The sequence below is a fragment of the Gymnoscopelus braueri genome (assembly GCF_963280865.1).
Source record: "Gymnoscopelus braueri genome assembly, chromosome: 11".
Lineage (NCBI taxonomy): Eukaryota > Metazoa > Chordata > Actinopteri > Myctophiformes > Myctophidae > Gymnoscopelus > Gymnoscopelus braueri.
Window position 1 is genome coordinate 6,773,989 of NC_137613.1, and position 20,311 is coordinate 6,794,299.

Consider the following 20,311-nt stretch of genomic DNA (forward strand, 5'->3'; position numbering starts at 1 on the left):
AAATGGTGAAACAAAAACATGAAGCGAAGCTAATCTGATTAGGAAGGATAAAGATTATAAATAAATAGAAAAATAAAATAAAATTAATTAATAAAAATAGTAATACATTCTAAATAGTGATGGTATAAATGCTGCTAGTGATAGAATATATTGTTATAATATAATTAGAACAATATACAAATTGTTTACGTCTGAAAAACTAAACAAAATGTTGTTTCTTTTTGTTTCGTCTGTTCTGATATGTAATATTTGAAGCTCTGTGTTAGTTCATTTTCTCTTGTTTGCTCTTATGCTACTTTGATAATTTATTTTAAATGGTAAAAAGGTGGGCAAAATAAGCTTCGGCTTCAGCAAATACCTTTTCGGTCAAATAGTCATCTTGTTGACTAAGTTGTACTGTATGTTCAACTGCTTTGTTTAAAAATAATTAACTAACTAACTAAGCCCTGCTCCTTATTACACCTTATTTACTGAGGTTTTTTGTTTTTTTTGTCAGTTGCCTGTATTACCTTTGTGTTGTTTCTCAGTCCCTACAGAAACTCCACAGCATCCAGATGTGAAGGGTCTCACTCCACAGCCCGTTCCAGTGGAAAAGGAAGCAGTGCCTGTGGAAGATTCCCGTGTCCATAAACCTGAGGAGGAGAAGAAGTGTCCCACTCAGAACACCTCTGTGGAACGTAGAGCAGACACAGACACTCTGACACAACGTACAGAAGAACAAGACCCTGAAAAAGGCAAAGAAGAAGAAACCCACTCTGAACCATGTGCTGAGTGGGTCCAGAGGCCGGCCGCTGAAAAGGACCGAGTGATGGGTGAGGCTTTGAAGATGAAGTAACTAAGTACATTTACTCAAGTACTGTAATTTTTAGGTACTTTTACTTTACTGGAGTATTTCCAATTGTCTATACTTGTACTTCTACTCCACTACATCTCAGAGGAAAATATTATACTTTTACTCCACTAAAATTATTTGAAAACTTTAGTTACTAGTTACTTTGCAGATATATATTATTGCATTATAAAACATACATTAACCACTTTAGCCCTATTTTATACATGGGTAATTTGAAAATAGCAGATCTACAAGCTCACAACGCGTCGCATCGCGGCGCGTTGTGAGCTTTTACTTTTGGCATTTTAAATACATTTGGATAGATTTTGTACTTTTACTCAGGTACATTTTGAATTCCGGACTTTTACTTGCAACAGAGTACTTCTACATTGCAGTATTGATACTTTTACTTAAGTAAAACATTTGAGTACTTTTTCCACGACTGCAGGAGTGATGGCTGAGGCTGTGAAGATGACAGGAGTGATGGCTGAGGCTGTGAAGATGACAGGAGTGATGGGTGAGGCTGTGAAGATGACAGGAGTGATGGGTGAGGCTGTGAAGGTGACAGGAGTGATGGGTGAGGCTGTGAAGATGACGGGAAGAAGGCAGAGGTCGGGGGTTCAGGACACGTCCCGTAAAAGAAAGGGCGACGCGGGAGAAGAGGACGAAACGGAAAGGGGCGCGACTAGCGAGGACGCCACGCCAAGGAGGGTCGGCAGAGACCTCGGTAGGCCTGTTACAATTATTTGAGATAATCGCAATTATTTTGCGTACTCGTCATAATCGTTTCCATGTTGAAAAATGATCATTTTCAACATTTTCAAAAAATAGCAGAAATAGTATGCTTACATTACATTACATTACAGTCATTTAGCAGACGCTTTATCCAAAGCGACTTACAATAAGTGCATTCAACATAGGTAGGCAAGGAAACTACTAATCACCAGAAGTCTTAAGGGCATTTTCTGCTAAAACAAGCAACTAAGAGTATACCTAGTGCTGAGGTAAAAGTGCAATATATCAGCTACCTACTTTCTTAAACAGATGAGACAAAATAGGGAACTGGGAATAGGGAACTAGGCTACTGGGAAACCAGTCGCCCCGAGGCGGCAGACCGAAGCGTTCGGGCAGGGGTGTAAGGCCGGAGATGTTCCTTTCACTGCCCTATAGGCTAGCACCAGGGTCTTAAACTGGATGCGAGCCGCTACGGGTTATCCAATTATTAACTAGAGAACGTTAGTTAGATTATGTTTGGCATCCAATATTGAATGCCAAAAAACACAATTAAATCGTTAATCACAATTATTTTTGTGACAAACTAATGGTCAACTTAAATGTTGTTATGGTGACACAGCTCTAGACCTCGGCTCGGAGACGGAGAGCGGGACGTCGGAGAGGAAAAGACAGAAAAGGAGGGAAGAAGACGCAGCGCCAGCCGACTGGCCGGACGTCCTGCAAGGGGTCTGGCCATTGGTCAGGAGAGATGTCAATCACACTCCACCACACTCCACCCTGGAACAGGAAGCTGTACCTGAGAAAGATCCCCGTGTCCATGAACCCGACGGGAGAGTCCTCCACGGTATAGACCTGTTATTGTCACAATTATTACATAATCGTCTGATCACAATGATTGTTGATATGTTCATACATTTTCAAATGTAAAAAAAAAAGCAGAAATAGCAGATCTAGAAGCTTACAAGGCGCCACAAAGTGATGCGTTGTAAGCTTGTAGGCAAATGTTTGAGAGAAGGAGAGAGAAAGAATACAGCTGCATTAGTTAATTTGCTGTTTCATATGTCTACAGTATAGTGAGCTGTTACTCAGTGACCTGTGAATTATGGCACGGTTGTTTAAGTATTAGTAGTGTCATTCTTTTTATTAATACAAAATAAATGAAAAAGGTATTTAGGAAGGCGGTATGAGTCACCAGAACCAAGGACGGTGTTTTCAATGAGTCTATCATGATTCAAATGGAGTTTGAAGTTTGAAGGGTTTGTATAGGAAGTTAAGTAACTGCACAACTAAGATAATCACATCTTAGTATTCTTAGTAGGTGTTTGAATCCATTACTGTATGTTCTGTGTGTGTTGACAGACTTAAGGAAAGAGAAGGAGCTCGTTGCTGAACAGGACACTTTGTATGGACTCCAACCAAAGGCTCCTCATCAACCTGCAGACGCCCTGGCTGCTTGTGAGGTGACCCACAACGTCCAGGTCAGCCCCACGCCTCCCCAGGGCCTTCGAACCCCTCCGTCCACATCTGACTGTCAGCCCCGGCCAAGTGCACTCATCTCTGACGTCCAGGACGAGCCATTCAGCGCTGATCTCCAGCAGCACCAAGTTCAGGAACCAACCAGCAGGTGTCACTGTCACCCCCAGGTCACTCCTGAGGACGTCATGGACCCCACAGTTACAAACACAGCCCTGTGGCACTACCTCAACAACACTGAGAGAACAGAGCCAGTCATTGGTCAGCATATACTCTCTAATTTGTTTTAATTTTCTAAAATGTTCCTACTAACTATGTCTTGAAATATCTGGTTCGTGACATTGTGAGAGTTTATTATGGTGTGGTATTGAGCTAGATAGCTTATTTTAGGTCATATTCGTATGTCCATTACATGCATACTTGGATGGATGTGTTTAGTTTGTCCTGCTCAGACTTAAGTCTGATTTATACCTCATCGTATGATGGTGTCTCATGCCGAAATCAGGCTTTTACTCAGCCTGAGATATCTTCACATGAATATTTCATTGTACGGGTAAAATGATAATTTTAATTAATTCATTTAGCATTTTAGTAATTAACTAATTAGTTTAACAATTGTATCATGTACAAATGTGGTTATGTCTTATTGTGGCATGCCACCGAAGGGGCCAGCTGTCTAGAACAGGGTTGTTCTCTATGTATGCATGCATGTGCGTATGCATGTGCTCTGTCATACGATGGTGTCTCGTGCCCAATATAGCAGATCTACAAGCTCACAACCACTAAGTGTTGTGAGCTCGTAGGACGGCAATTTCCGGCACACTACACCGTCGTATGGCGAAGCATATATCAGGCTTGTATTAGCCTGGTTCCAGACGAATCTGACATGGCAAAAAAAACAAATGCCCCTTGGCAGATTAGGTCTGGCCCCTCTTAATAGAGATTGGATTTCTCTCCCTCCGAAGTTGTGAGGGACCAATCAGGGCCCAGTATGCAAATATGGGGCGGGTTTATCACCGGAGGCATTTTTTTTAATTTGCCCCTCGGAAATGCAGGTTCCACACAGAGATTCCAGGCTAATATCTACGCAGTGATATTAGTCTGGCCATGCCAGGCTAGGCTTGTTATGTCCCCACAAAGGTAGACCAATCACGGTGACCTATACACAGCCAAGCTGATGCTGCTACGCCTATCATAGCTCGCCTCACGCTGCTTAAGCTCACATTAGCACAGAAGTACTTAAATTCTGTTTGGTTCAGAAACTGCACAGCTAACAGCTTATTAGCTACTGTACACCGAGTATCCACGTTATTATACCCTGTCTTGTTTGGCTTCAGATAACATGTGATGAGCATTCACTGTCATCTTCTACAGTACGTTGTGTTCACTATGTGACTGTTCTGTGACACTGTGGTCCAGGTCTGAGCATGATGACAGAGTTCCAGTGGCCGATGGAGAACAACGCCCGCAACTATTTCCGGTGTCACTGCTGTTCCAGAGACATCATCCGTTCCCAACACATGTCTCACATCATATCTGCCAAACACCGCTACAACTACATAGTGAGTATCTGAGCCTGTGGTGGTGGCAAGGACACTCTTTGTAATTTTGTGTGTGTCCGTCCGTCTGTCTGTCCGTCCATCCGTCCGTCTGTCTGTGAGCAGCTAATCTCCGGCACCGTTGGACAGATTAGCATGAAACTGTGCACGCATACTCCTTACAAGGCCAAGTAAAAACCTCTGCCCCAAATTTCTCACATTAGCCTGTTATAGTACCACCAGTAGGTCGATTTTTGCAAAACACAGATTTTGGCTCAGGAGGTAGAGCTGCCGCTTGGGAACCGGAAGGTTTCCAGTTCGATTAGTTAGTGTCGAAGTGTCCTTGAGCAAGACACTGAACCCCTAATTGTTCCCGATGAGCAGGTTGGTGCCTTGCATGGTTTCCTCCGCCATCGGTGTGTGAATTTAATGCACATTGTAAAGCGCTTTGGATAAAGGCGCTACAGTATATAAATGCACCATTTACCATTTACATTACCTCTATAGTCATGTGATCAAGACGGATCTGTGATCAAATGGATTTTTCATATTCCATCCTGATTGGCTAAGATTGGCTTCTAAAGTTTGCAGGAGTGGCCTGTTTTGAACAAAATGAACATAGCGTCCGGTTGCCGTAAAACTTTGCACGCACATGCACATGCACATGCACATGCACATGCACATGCACATGCAGGTCATTTAGGTTTAGATAAAGTGCAGTTTACGTATTAGAGAAATGGAACGTGCTTGAGGATTCGCCAGTAACTATGGCAAAAAGAGCACAAAGCTATTGAGCAGTAAAACCCCTAAACAGCCTGTGGAAGGTTGAGGCTTGTTTTGGCTGGACTTGGCCCGACCTAGAGCTGCACATTAATGACAGACAAGATCTATGTTGTTGCTTAACTGTACTGTGTCACTACATTTTATGCTTTGTGCATTGTTATGACCCTAGGGCAGGGGTGATGCAACTTTGATGATGGAGAGGGCCTCTATATTTCCACACTCACTCCAGAGGGCCACATTGCACAGAAACCTCTTATCTCCGTAGTTTAACTTTTTTCTTAATTAATGCCCTACTTCGTCATTCTATGTCACACAAAAGTAGCAAAAATAGCAGATCTACAAGCTCAAAACGCGTCACAGTGCGACACGTTTTGAGCTTGTAGATTTGCTATTTTTGCTCTTTTTGTATTGGAATCCTGAATATTTTTTTGCTATTTCTGAATTGGAATCCTGAAAAGTAACATTTTATTTCATTTCAAATGCATTGTGTTATACTTGTTTGTTACTTTATTAACTTAAGTACATTGGACATAAAAAAGACAATAGCATTTTGATACTAGTCATTAAGCTACTAATATAGACTGAAGTAATTAAAGCGGGTCATGTTTGGAATTGTAACAGCTGAAATCAATAATATATCAATATTAACTAGCGGCAGGCCTCATTAAGTGAAGGTGAGGGCCGCATTTATTTATTTATTTTGCCATTGTTTTAATGCCATCCTACTACTATATCCTACTATTATTATTATCCTCCTGCCTTTATTTTTATGCCGTTTTAAGGGAAGCGCTTTTGGCACAGCAGCACAGCACCACAGCAGCGTCTCAAGGATCACCATTGCTATTATTGGGCATACTTTGGACCCCCTTTTGATAAAAAAAATAAAGTCAGGAGGATAATAATAATAGTAATGGGCCATTACTATGGCATTAAAAAAAAATTAAAAAAAGAAAAAAAAAATGTTTTTCCCAACTATTCGACTAGTACCAACAAGGTCGACTAGTGCTTATACTAGACGTACCCTAGGGTTATATGTGTATTTGCAGGTACTGTTTTGCCCTATGCCTGTCCTCTCCCATCATTGGTGTGTGTTTGTGAATGAGTGGTGGTGAGTGACTGATTGACTACCAGCTGGTGTGAATGGTGTCTAAGTGTGACTGGTAACTAACTAGTAGGTTGAACCTCGCAGGTGATTGGCTCCTGTCTTCATTGACTGGAGTATAAAACTTCCTACCTTCAGTTGATCAGATGTCTTCCTCGAGCACTCTTGTGCTAGAACTACCATGGGTTAAAGTTCTGGATAATGTAATGCCTTAGGAGTGTAGGGGTGGGTGACCTCTTTTTGTTATTAGTTCTGTTTTACTGTTAGTTTTTATTAGGTAAGATATTTGTGTTTTTGTTTCCTTTTATGTTAGGTAAAAGAGGTAGAGAAGTTTGCCGCTTTATACTCGAGGCCTACCAGGGCTGAAGACTGGTGCGAGAGGCCAGCATGAAAGTCCATAAACAACAAAAAGGCTCACACACTGAAAAAATGAACATTGAGGCTCTTTGGATGCAAAAATTGTCTTTAACTTACAAAAGTGCAAAAAGTGACATGGTGAAATAAAGTGATACATGATTTTTACACAGATTTTTATCTCAAATATAAACTAAATGCTTGATTTGGGGGATTTTAAACCTGTGTGGACTGACTGTTTGTTTGGGGACTGGTGAGGGAGTCCATCTTTTATGTGACACCTGGTGACCCCTAGGCATAAAGGGGGAACTCACTGGAGGAAAGTTGCTCATTCAGCCTGAGACTCGGTTTGTGCCCGCTTGCAAGTGTGTTTGAATGAATAACAAGAGAGACTCTCGTACATGGTTACTGATTCAAACTGAACAGTGACTCACTCTCTACTTGTTTTTGCAGAAAAAGGTGCGTCCTCGTATGGTCCGTGATTGGCCAAGCAGTGTGGAACCTAATGAGCGTCCTAGAGAGCTGAGAGACCTGGCCCAACAGGTGGAGAGAGATGAGGGATGGGGAAGATTGAAGGTCATTTTTTTTTTACTTAAATGTTTTACCACTTTGCTGGTTGCTTGGCTACTGGAGATCAAATTTGACCGTGTATGAAATGTATAAACAAAATAAAGATTAAACCCCTTTAGACCTGAAGTTTTCTGAAAAACTGAAATCTAAAATGACTCAGATTGAAGGGGTTCAGAACTCTCATATTTAAACTTTCCCAAGATGTACTGTTTGTAAACATGATTCTGGAAAGCTGTAGCAGTATTTGAAATGGAGGGGAATACTATAATAATATCTTGTTCCAACTTGTGCATAGCCATTTGAAAGGTGTTAAATAAGCAGTGACTAACATAATATTGTTTGCCATTTTATAGGTGACGGTGATGAGGTCATCCACGAGCCAGTCCCCGAAAGCTACTGCCAAATCCCCTTTGAAAGCACGAGTCACAAGCAAAACGACGGACGTTTCTCTTAAAATGAACGAAGACCTCAAAATGATTCTCATCTCCAAGACTGTGGCGGAATTAACTGAACTGTCCAAGAGCTGCCTAACTGAAGATACATCCCAAACTGTCTCCATCTCCAAACCTACAGAGGGTCAGTATTACTTTTTCAACCATTTTAACCCTGGCGTATCTGTTTTGGGCATGTCAGTATAATATGCAACATTCTTCAAAACATTTACCTCGTTTTAATCTTTTATACAAATACAGGCACTACTTACTTGGTTGAAAACACAAACTTAGGGTATGTTCACACTGTCAACCTTTTTATGAATATAAATCAAAACGCTGCCTAGAGAGATTTTTCTGAAAGACAGTATGAACGTGACCTGTGGTCATCTTAACTCTTTCAATGCCATGCTTATTTATGGAATTTTGGTTCTGAGTGCCACAACCAAAATTAATTGTAAAAAAAAAAGTGCTTAGGAGCCGAGATACAGCCTTTTTCAGTAAAAAGTTAAACAAGAAGTGAATGGAGCAGCAAATCTTCAAATCATCATATCTTGGGTTCTGAACCTTTTAAAAAAAAAAAAAAACGTATTTGACGTAGTGTGGCACACGGGGCGTCAGGCCTCATGACGTATTTGACTTATTGTGGCACTGAAAGAGTTAACATGGTATGTCGCACAAACAGGTTAGAATCAGGGGTCGGCAACCTTTTTGACATGAAGTGCCATGTTTTTATTTTCTTGAGTGTGTGAGTGTGCCGTATCAATATTCTACATTTTATTATGATGACACCACATCAAAATAAAATATTTCCAACAGATTTTGATTCCCATATTCATAACAGCCTTATTCGTTTCTTCTTTTGAAATATTGTCTTTCACATCAGAACATCCTAATGATCATTAGAATAACACCTATCTCCCAGACTCCCTCCCCAGTCAGAGTTCAGAGTTTGAATGAATGTAGAATTATGTGCAGGATTTTAATTTGCACACAGATGTGAGGGGACTTAATTTAATTGACTACATTAAAAACATATATTTTTATTTAAATAAATCCTCTTTCGCATACTTATGCCTTACTTTGCCTACAGTACCCCTGTGTTAGATGGGTAGCATCCTTGTAAAAGATTATGAGTTTTACACACATATGCTTTTAAACAGAATGAACATTTTCTATCGCAAGATGTACTGAAATGTCATTTGAAGTGATGATGCCTTATTCATATCCATCCACTTGTTGTCAGTTCCTCATCTCCATCTGTTTCTGACCATCGTTTATTTGCACTCATCCACCAACCTTTCCTCTATCCATTCTGTAGGTAATGGAATAAATCAAGGCTCACAATCCTCACCGATGCACATCTTACCCCCTGACACCCAGCCAGAAAGCCCACAGAGCTGTGATGTTCAGCCAGAGAGTTATGAGGACCCCAGAAGAACCCAGCCATGGGCTCCCCATGACCCTATGACCCAGTCAAGGGCTCCCCATGACCTCATGACCCGGCCATGGGCTCCCCATGACCCTATGGCCCAGCCATGGGCTCCTCAGATCCCTGGTACGTGGCAGCAGGCTCCCCGGGATTGTGACACACAACCCTGGGCTCCTCAGTACTCCTCCTCAGCACCCTGGTACCAGTCGGCACCTCAAGACCCCGGTGGTATTCAACCACAGAACCCAGAAGAACCGAGGGACAGAAGAGGCATCAAACTAGAGGAAACACAGAAGCCACTGGTGTGTTCAGACAGACAGACGTTCTTGGACCCAGAGCCACCGGTGTGTCAAAGCAACTCGGCAGGTATGTGTGTGTGTGTGGATTGAATCACTGCATTTATTTATGTTTATTTTATGGATTACTTTCTGTGTAGGTTTGTGTCTATCGCAGTGTTGATTTTGACACCACATTTTGATTTAGTTTTAGTCATATTTTAGTCATCTGAAATGTTTTAGTTTTTGTCTAGTTTTAGTCGACTAAATATCATGAGATTATAGTCGACTAAATCTACAGTTGATTTAGTCGACTAAAATGTATTTTGTCGGTGCCTTGATGGCGTCGCAATGGCTGATTTTACACTTGGTTGCGCTCTGAAAATAGCGATCTACAAGCTCACAACGCGTCGCGTGTTGTGAGCTTGTAGATCTGCTATTTTCAGAGCGCAACACCCGAGCACAACCAAACATAAAATGACTTGTCTTTTAGTTCCACTCGTCCCTCAGTAACATTTTAGTCTAGTTGACAAAATTGTCAATATATTTAGTCTTAGTTTTAGTCGTCGTAGCTTAGTTTTTGTCAGTGAAAAAAGGTAGAAGACGAACAATTTTCGTCATAGTTTTAGTCGACGAAATCAACACTGGTCTATCTGTTGACTTGTCTGTCTGTCGCTCACACACACAGGGGAAATGATTGCCAGTCGTGTGTCCCTCTTCCTCAATGTGAAGCTGTCAGAAGCTGAGAGAAAGCGAGTCGTAGGTGAGTGTTTGTTTGACCTTTGTGCACAAATGAAAAATGCTTTGCGGTGTCGAGATTTGGTTGCACTGGTGTCTGCAAGGATTGAAGTATTTTATAATCAAGTATCAAGTAAGTTTTAGATCATCAGTCTTTAACCCATTTAGACCTGGAACGCATCTGTGTCACTTTAGATTTCTTTGGCTATTCAAAAATAGCAGATATACAAGCTCATAGGTGCCACGCTATGAGCTTGTAGATCTGCTATTTTTGAAAATCTTTTTTTTTTTTTTTTTTTTTTCAAAAAACTGTTAGGATTTAGAAAACATTTTTAAGAATGGCCTCAGGTCTTAATGGGTTAAGTCCCAAGTCAATGAGCCAAAGTCGAGGCCCAACACCTGACTATTGGGCTTCAAATGTTCAACGCAGGTTTTTTTTTACTCCAAGTCACACGCCCACAAGTCAATTCAAGCCTTCATTCAAGTCATCATAAATCATAATGTCCATGTTGAGCCTCAACTGAAAGTGGAAGTCGTTAATAGAATGAGAAATGTACTTGGTCAATTGTTGATGATCTTTGCGTGTAAACATTATTATGCCAACATGAAACCTTACCAGTGGATTAACGGCTTTCAGTGGACATGGGGAAAGAGTCTTTAGTCACCTGAATGGAGTTCTTACCTCAACCTGTGTGTGTGTGTGTGTGTGTGTGTGTGTGTGTGTGTGTTTTTTTTTTCAGGTCTGGGCTCAGTGCTGGAGTGTCAGTGTGGAGACATATCTAAGAATGAGCGACTGGCCCCATTTTATTTGTGTTGTAGTTGTCTAAAGACTTTCCAGCTGCAAAACATTATTGGACACATCATCAGCCTCGATCACCAGCACAAGTATATGGTCAGTGTCCTCTCCGGTACTTCTCACATATGACCATTTTACCAGAGTATGAGCTTGTAGATCTGCTATTTTTGAAAAATTTGTGGCAAAATCTTGGATTATATATTTTTTAAAGTGAACATTTGTAAAATATTTAGTTCCAGGAACCCCCAGAAGCAAGATTTGAGTTACAAATGTCCGCCAAAAAAAAGAAAACAAATCAAATATTTGCACAACTTTTCATGATTTTTCAAAAATAGCAGATCTACAAGCTCATAGCGTGGCACTCGGTGCCGCGCTATGAGCTTGTAGATCTGCTATTTTTGAATAGTCAATGTCTGCTGTTATGTTTGTGTATGAGTGACAGTTTGAAAACGTCTCCTGTATGTTTGTGTTAGTGGGAGAAGTACCCCAAGATGATGGCTGGAATCTGGAATCTGGAGGACTTGAGTGAGAAAGACAAGATGGATGACTTTGAGGTTATGGTCAACAGAATTGCTGAGCAGGAACAGCTTTACCAAATGGATGCTGAGGTAACTTAGTTTGATACTGTTTGTTACTTTTCCATGAAGTTAACCTCTGCTGTGGGTTCACCGTTGTGCTACAGGTGGTGGGGAAACTGTAATGGAACTATACGGATACAGGATAGGTGGGCACTAGGGACATCTGGTCATCTCGATGTAAAATTGCTTATTTTGTCCAAAATGTTAAAATTATTTTATATTTGAAAAATGGTCTTAAGTAATGTAAAGTAACTTCTTGTTTATGCCCCAAAATGACTGGATATACTGGTTTTGTAGCAACTTGTAGCAATTGTAGAAATATAATTGTAGAAATACTTACTAAAACATTTTCCAAATATTAAATTTTTCAACATTTTGGACAAAATAGACAATTTTACATGGAGGTGCCCAGTTGTCCCTAGTGCCCACCTACAGGTTCAAAGGGCAAAAATACCAACTCAAATTTTGAACGTCCCTGAAATCAGAAGAAGTGAGGCAGAGGTTTTACCTCCGTATTTTCTGCTGAAATGACTATTTACTAATTCAAGTGGAGGTCTCGTTATTAACTCTCTCAGTGCCAGACCCCGAGTTATCCCGAGTTTTTGGGTTATACCCTCAGTGCCAGAACGAGAAATCCCGAGTTTCTTTTGTTGAAAAAAGTGTTCAGAACCCAAGATATCATTATCTGAAGATTTGCAGCTCCATCCACTCTTTGTTTAACCTAAAACTGAGAGAGAAAAAAAGGCTGTATCTCGCTTCCTAAGCACTTTTTATTTTCTTTGAAAAAACAAAAAAAAAATCTGGCAAAGTTCGCAATAATTTTTTTATTTTATTGGCACTGAAAGAGTTAAGCTACACATTATGCAGGGCAGGGGCTACTTGTGGTTGTGAGTTAATTGTTGTCCATACACTGACCTGTCAGGACAACTCTGGGCATCTTAATAACATTGTGTAGATTAGAGAGAATAAAATATTAGACTTTCTCCTTATGAGTGACAGCCTGATACATTTTTAAACTTGTATTGTCTGTCTCAACTATAATGTTGTTTATGTTTTACCTATTTTCTCTTGTCAAGGTTATACTGCTTGACAAGGACTCATATCATCGTGTTCGTGTGGCTTCATTCAATGAAGGTACAGTAGTTCTTAAACTATGTTTTTCCCCCTAAAGTCCCTAAAAATCAAATTTTAATTACTTCCTGTCAAAAAATTTAATGCGTGATTACATCAGCAAGACCTTATGAATAATCATGAATCATGATCCAATCCAATCCACTTTATTTGTATAGCACATTTCACAACCAGGGTTAAGGGTTTACAAAGTGCTGTACAGAAAACCATGCAAAATACAAGCTAAAATATGCTAAAAACACAGAAAACACCAGCAAAACACACAGAAAACAAATAAGACAGACCACAGAAAACTCTCAAGCGGGATTAAAATGCCAAGGTGTAAAGGTGTGTCTTAAACCGAGATTTAAAAGTCTCAATGGTGGGGGCCCTTTTAACATGGGGGGGGGGGGAGCGCATTCCATAGGGTGGGGGCTATGGCAGCAAAGGCTCGGTCGCCTCTGGTCTTTAATTTGGTCCTTACTGTGACCTCGAGACTTAGCTGGCCAGCAGACCGCAGTGACCTTGGGGGGTATAGACCTTTATGAGGTCAGAGAGGTACTGAGGTGCCAAGCCATTCAGGGATTTAAAAACAAACAATAACATTTTAAAATCAATTCTGAAGCGAACAGGTAGCCAGTGGAGTGAGGCCAGCACGGACGTAATGTGCTCACGCCTACTGCTTCCTGTCAGGAGGCGTGCCGCAGAATTTTGGACTAGCTGCAGGCGTGCCAAGGAGGCTTGATTTAGCCCGACATATTGCGCGTTACAGTAGTCCAGACGTGTGGAAATAAAGGCGTGAATGACACGCTCAAAATCATTGAAAGACAGAACTGATTTAATTCGGGCAAGCAGTCTCAGATGATAGAAGCTGGAGCTGACCACAGCATTTACCTGTTTATCTAATTTGAGAAGATTGTCAAATTTGACTCCAAGGTTGGAGACAACAGGTTTCACATAAGACTGTGGGGGGCCCAGATTGGTGGGTATAATGCCAGGACCACTAGGCCCAAACACTATGACCTCTGTCTTTTTTCCATTGACACTTAGAAAGTTAAAAGCCATCCAGGTTTTAACATCATTGAGACAATCTAGAAGTGGTGTCAGGGAGCTATTACTTTCCTTCTTTAAGGGCATGTAGATGATATCATTCACCTGTGATTCCCATATACCAGTGGTTCCCAAAACTTCCTAAAATAATAAATAATACATTTGCCCGGGACCCAAACTTGTGAAAATAGGCAGCAGATCTACAAGCTCACAACGCGTCGCTTCATGCCACGTTGCAAGCTTTATTAAATACTTTAGAAAAATGTTGGAATTGTTTTTCATTGATAAAGTGGTGATTTTTCTTTTTTTGTTTAAACTTTTTTTAATCTTTTGAAATGTATGTATATTTTTCTTAAAAGTTTGGAAGCCGGACGCTACATTACAAACGTTCTAATTTTAAACTTAAAGCAGTACATTAAAACATGCATCTTAAAACTACTGAGGTGAGAAATGGGCAATGCAGTAACATAAATGTGCTTTGGCACTGCCTCTCTGTCTCTGCCTTGCTGAGCGTGAGACGAGTGCCGACACAAGCCTGTGTAGTTGAAGAGATCCCATAGCCCGAGGTTTATGGGACGATCGGCTGAGACATAACCAGCCACTGTTTTACTAGGAAACGTGAAAATAAAGGTTGCAAAAGGTCATTGCAGGTGGACCATATCGTACCATATTATCGGTGTCAGTAAAAATGTCAATGTCTATCCACAGCTCCTTGAATGTGTGGTGTTGTAACTGTAGTGGTCTGATTGTTGTCTGTAGGCATCCACATACTGGAGTCATGCAGGCCACCAGAGGCAGACAAGAGCACAGATAACGGTATACTGAACCAACCATCACACACACACATACAGATATGTCCCAGCTAGAGACCACTGTTGACGTTCATAATCTTTAACCATCCTTGTTCCCAATTCAGAAGAGACGGACAACATAGTGAAGACTGAGCCGGTCGCAGAGCACATGTCTGACAGACCACACCCAGAGCGTGTGGCAACCATGAACACTCACAACTCCACCATAACAGGTGTGTGAGGTCAACATTACTCCCCCAACACATAGAATGTTGAATATAAAACCATGCCTTATTGTGTCTCTGTTGTTTCCAGTCACCATTAAACAGGAGGTGAAACAGGAAGACCACACCCACAGCTGTTTCTCTGGACATACTGGTAGATACTGACGCCTACTGGAACACAACTTGTTTTGTTTTCCTGATAACCCTGATGTTTTACTAGCATAGAAAAGCAGAGGTTACTTTAAATGGAACTGACTCCCCGACTCCCAGAGGGGTTTTTATTAAGTGGCAGAAATGTGTTACAGACAATTTAAATATCCTCTGCAGTCGTATCTGTATGGAAGTAATGTTTGACGTGCTTGTGTCTCCTGGTGTGTGACAGTCTGGTACTGTATGTATCTTAACATATTTGTCTGTTTTTTCCCACCCCCCCAGAAATGAGAAAGGCAGTGAAACATGGTTTGGATGACGTGTCCTCAAATGAAGATGGAGAGACGGTCAAACGGAGAAGAATTTCAAAGTCTCCCGATGGGCGAAAATTGGAGCTGGTCTTGAACTCACTTAAAATATTAGCGTCCTCCAACTTCAACCTTGAATCTCCTCCATTAAGTCCAGTCTCGGCTGCATCTTCTGAGCCTTGGTTCACTGAGCCCAGGACGCAAATGGCCCCGAAGCCTGTCGACAACATCGTCACGAGCTACGCCGACCGGCAGTTCACGTCGGAAAGCCAAGCCGCCGACGTCATCGATTATGACCAGCCTCCGGAAAGCTACTACAGAGCAGCCCACCCTGCTGCTGCGGGGGAAGACCTTCCTGTTGCCTCCAGCCCACAGCTGGACTGTAATCAGAACTTCAGTGTGGGTGAACCCAGCACCGTTAATACAAACCCTGCTCTGGCATCGCAGGCCGGTATCTATAACACCACGGCCTCTCCTTTTAATATCGGTTCCATCACCACGGTCAGCCCAAACCCCGCTAGCCAGCAGTTTCCTGGTTCCGATTACAGAATCAACCAGCCCACCGTAGCCATGTTAAACCCCAGTGTCTCCCTGCCAGCAGCAGGCTACTATGGGACGCCCGTTTATCCTTACAGTCAACTCACCTACAACCCGTATTTCACACATGGGTATCCATCCGGAACTGGACCTGCAGGTATTCACCGAGCTCCAGAGCAGCACCCTGTGTTCTCACAGTATGTAAACTACAGTGTTGGTTCTACTGGAGGATTGAACCCAGTCCAGACCCCTCCTCAGCAAGGGACAGGACAGTATGTGATTCCTGGAGGCGCCTACACCACCAATCCACCTGCAGAAGCCTGGCTTGAAATGCAAAGACAGCAGCAGCCGCAGTAATGTTCTGGGTAACATTGTCCCTTATTATAGAAATCCTCTGGTGCTTTGTGGCATTTACTTTCACCAGCTACAGTTTAATCATCCAGGGGTTGACACTAACGGTTGCCCGACTGCCCGTGGCAAGTAAAGAAAACGTTCGGGCAAGTGCAGTTTGCTTTCAGGTTGCCCGATGGGCAAGTGAGTGGGGGAAGCAACTGTCTTTAGTTTGCTATAAACACAACACAGTGGCCCTCATTTATCAACGCAGCGTATAAACCGGCTTATATTTTTCCATATATTCGGCGTACACCAACGTCAAAGTCACATTTATCAACGGATCCTACACAGCCAATCCTGGCGTACATCAGGTCGGAGCTTTGATAAATCTCACGTCTGAAAACGAGCGTCATTTAAATAACACGCCCTTAAATATTCTCAAAACGCCCCGATTTTACGACATGAAGAAGAATCAGAATACGACCAAAGACATCAAAAGCCAATAAGAAAGAGTTTCCCCCGATCGCCTCGCCTCGCTGCCTGTCAAGTCACACACACACACACACACGCACACGCACACGCACACGCCTCACCTCTCTCTCTCACTCACTCACTCACTCACACACACACACACACACACGCCCAACTGTGTCTTTCATGTAATCCGTAGCGGTACAATCTTTGTCACGTAGGCTTGTAGCCTACATGAATGACATATTATGATACCAATCACATCGCCATGAATGGAATACGTTTGTATATTAATTTATTTAACCCATACCGAGCAGTGCACAAGCAGTCATGTAGGATATTCCCCGTGAGACTCGGACGGGCGGCAGTCATTCCGCGGCAGTGATTCCGCCACGTTAATAAGAGATTGGAGCGTCGGGTTTATATCGTTAACCCAGCAAGGTTGTAGTCTTCATAACTCTCTATGACATAACTCCCTAACATAGGACAAGCTACTGTAAGTTTGTACACCTCACTGTCCATGAAAAGATCGTCGGGAGTCCCGAAAATGCGCTCGCAGAAGCGCTGTATATTTTGAAAATAGCAGATCTACAAGCTCACAACGAGTGGCGATGCGACCCGTTTTTGAGCTTAGATCTGCTATTTTAACATAGCCAATGCAACTGAATGACTGTTAAAGCAGTTTGTATAAATTAATTTATAAAATGTCATATTTTCACAGGGATTATTTATTAGTGTAGATATACATTTAGGAGTGGATTATGTGTCCAGATGCCTGTCAGACAGTCAGACAATGCTGCTCCGCAGGTCTAGAATGGAATAAACGGGCGCAGCCAACGTCAACAACTGGTCTCGACCAGACGTGAGATTTCAGTTTACGGTAGGATGAAGCCCAAGTCAGGATATATTGATAAATGCCGAAAGGTGCGGTGATCTCGCCGTACGCCCATTATTTGGGCTGCACCGCGTTGATAAATGAGGGCCAATATGTCTGTGGAATTTAAAATGTCATATAGTATATTAGCTATTGAGATATTTGGCATAAATATTGAGGTATGTCCATATCTCACAGCCCCAGAATTTAAGTTAAAAAAAAGAATGTGTTAAAATATGAACCGTAATTAAAATTGTACATATTACAACGAAACTACAGCAAATTACAACGGCCCACGTTGTAATTTGCTTCTCAAGGAGCTGAAAGAGAGGAGAGGAGGCTCTGCAAGGTGCTTGAGACGAGGGTAGATCAAGTGGATCTACACTTTTTGTCAGAATTAGTGATGTAAGAATTTAAACCTATTTAGTTATTGGCTAGTACTGCCCAACATCTCCTCTGGCTATAGGATGTAATCTACGCTGTCTGGGAGATGGGAACCAAAAGCCGGCGCTTAGCCTCGCAGAAATCAAAGGAATGATTTTGAGCCGACAAAACATGAATCTGCTTTATATTCTAATAAGTGGATTTATGAATGGGCAATGCTTTACTCTAGACAGTTTATGGAGAGGAATGTCATTGTCAGCGGTCTGAGACAATAGATTGATGAAAGAGAGCTCTGAACAGTTGAAGCAGTTTATTAATTTAGCATTTTCTATTAGTTGCAAGTTTCACATCCTATACAATAAATTCATGTCTTTATTTTTATGAATAAAACAAAGGCTATACACTCACCCTCTGTATTCCTCTGTGTTTCATAAATTGTCTACTACATCATGGATCTTTAACAGGGGGTCCGGTCCTTTTTTACATTAACCACTTGAACCTAGCATCTGTATTCTTGGGGGAACATTAGCAGAAAATAGAAGATCTACAAGCTGACAAAGTGTTGACACGTCAGCTTGTAGATCTGCTATTTTCGGCAAAGAGGTGTAGAGATAAAAAGGAGTAGACCAAGTACAGAGCCAAAGGTCACGTTTTCCTATGTGTTGAGGGTTTAAAATATTTGTGTAACACTTTCAAAAGTATTCAGAATTTGTAAAAGATTTTCACAATGATTTAAAAAATAATAATTCTAACTGTGCAGCCAGCATACAGTAGTAGCTCACTTTCTTGGGACCAATGTCTACAGTACATGATCCAAAGGTTGTGGGTTCAAATGTTCCAGCTTCACTCTGAAGCATATTTTGCAGACTAACATCCAGATACGACACTCACAAACGTAAGTGTGGGAAGGTGCCGTAGGCAAGCGGACGTGTATACTGTATCTATGCGACCACCCAGTTGGGCAGTAACGTGTTATAATACATTCTTTTACATGATTAATGTGCCTTGATATTCTGCCTCTAATCCAGTGGTTCTCAAACTCCAGCCCCCCCCCCCCCTGGGGGGGAGGGGGGGGGGGCACAAGTCACCACATTCTCACACCAATGGTGGCAAGCTAGCGCCTACCGACTCATTGGGGCCAATGTAGGGTTCAGTGTCTTGCCCAAGGACACTTCGACACTAACTCTACCCCTGAGCCACTGCCGCCCCTATAGATGATAATGTGAAAATCTACACGCGATCTACAAGGCATTGTGAGTTTGTAGATCGGCCATTTTCAAAATGTTTGCCTCTGTGTTAATATTTGACATTTGGCCAATATCTGACAATTTTTATAGTATAGTTTGATCGATTGCTTTTGATGCAGTAATGGTCTCATTTATTACATTTTGACGTATTAACCCATTGAGACCTGAAGCCGATTCTACATGTCTCCTAAATCTCAACAGTATTCTGAAAAACGTATGTTTCTATATCAGTGGGGCTCAATCTTTTATCATGTCAAGGACCCCCAAAATGATATGTATTTGGCCGCGGACCCCCATCAAAATATTTTGTTCCAGGGACCCCCAGAAGCAAAGATTTTAGTTAAAAATGTTCGCTTTAAAAATATATATATTCAAAGATTTGCACACATTTTCACGATTTTTCAAAAATAGCAGATATACAAGCTCATAGCGCGGCACTCGGTGCCGCGCTATGAGCTTGTAGATCTGCTATTTTTGAATAGCCAAACTGTCAAATAATGCTTTTTAGCTCAAATCAAAAAATGACACAGTTCCAGGTCTTAATGGGTTAAAAAGGTAATTAATGGTCCTTAAATTGTGCAGATACCCTATACACACTTATACTGTAACTGTTGGTTTATGTACTGTTGAAGAAAACGATATTGAAAATCATCTGGGGACCCCCCAAAATCATTTGGAGACCACCCTGGGGGTCCTGACCCACTGCTCTATTCCACCTCTACTCAAAAAGCAACATAGCCTATTTATAGTTATTTTTAAAGAGAAATGTCCCGCAATATGAATTTTGATACGTTTTATTTTTATGATAACTGTTATATAATCGCAATATTACACAGGAGGGTGTGCTTTACCGTGATGCTTGATGAACTCTGCTCTGCCTCCTTCCTGACCTCACCACTGGCGTGCTGCCAATAATCAAGGTAAAGCAAACCCTCTCAATTGCTTAATCCATTAAGTCCGGGAACGCATCTGTGTCATTTTAGATTTCTTTGGCTATTTTTATTGTGAAACTTAAAAAAAATCTTTGAATATATATATTTTTAAAGCGGGGGGGGGGGTTCCTTGAAAAACAAAATCTTTTCAGATGGGGATCCGTGGCCAAATACATGTCATTTTGGGGGTCCTTGACATGAAAAAGTGTGAGAACCACTGATATTACAGCCTATGTTTTATTTATTTTTTACTTCACCAGAAG

General features: G+C 41.5%; 1 protein-coding gene across 1 annotated transcript in view; it reads left to right on the forward strand.

Moving 5' to 3' along the window:
* The window catches only part of LOC308094889 (uncharacterized protein), a gene marked incomplete at its 5' end in the record, with an annotated part of 30,639 nt that extends 12,407 nt beyond the window's left edge, over positions 1-18,232 (forward strand). The window contains 16 exons of the mRNA XM_080441712.1: positions 528-812; positions 1,281-1,559; positions 2,187-2,411; positions 2,927-3,301; positions 4,460-4,602; positions 7,271-7,393; positions 7,741-7,963; positions 9,140-9,616; positions 10,214-10,288; positions 11,004-11,155; positions 11,533-11,667; positions 12,714-12,771; positions 14,557-14,613; positions 14,714-14,821; positions 14,904-14,966; positions 15,248-18,232. Coding sequence (XP_080297838.1) covers positions 528-812; positions 1,281-1,559; positions 2,187-2,411; positions 2,927-3,301; positions 4,460-4,602; positions 7,271-7,393; positions 7,741-7,963; positions 9,140-9,616; positions 10,214-10,288; positions 11,004-11,155; positions 11,533-11,667; positions 12,714-12,771; positions 14,557-14,613; positions 14,714-14,821; positions 14,904-14,966; positions 15,248-16,164 — 3,695 coding nt within the window. The 3' untranslated portion in view covers positions 16,165-18,232. The remainder of the gene's footprint in view (positions 1-527; positions 813-1,280; positions 1,560-2,186; positions 2,412-2,926; positions 3,302-4,459; positions 4,603-7,270; positions 7,394-7,740; positions 7,964-9,139; positions 9,617-10,213; positions 10,289-11,003; positions 11,156-11,532; positions 11,668-12,713; positions 12,772-14,556; positions 14,614-14,713; positions 14,822-14,903; positions 14,967-15,247) is intronic.
* Positions 18,233-20,311: the final 2,079 nt, after the last annotated feature.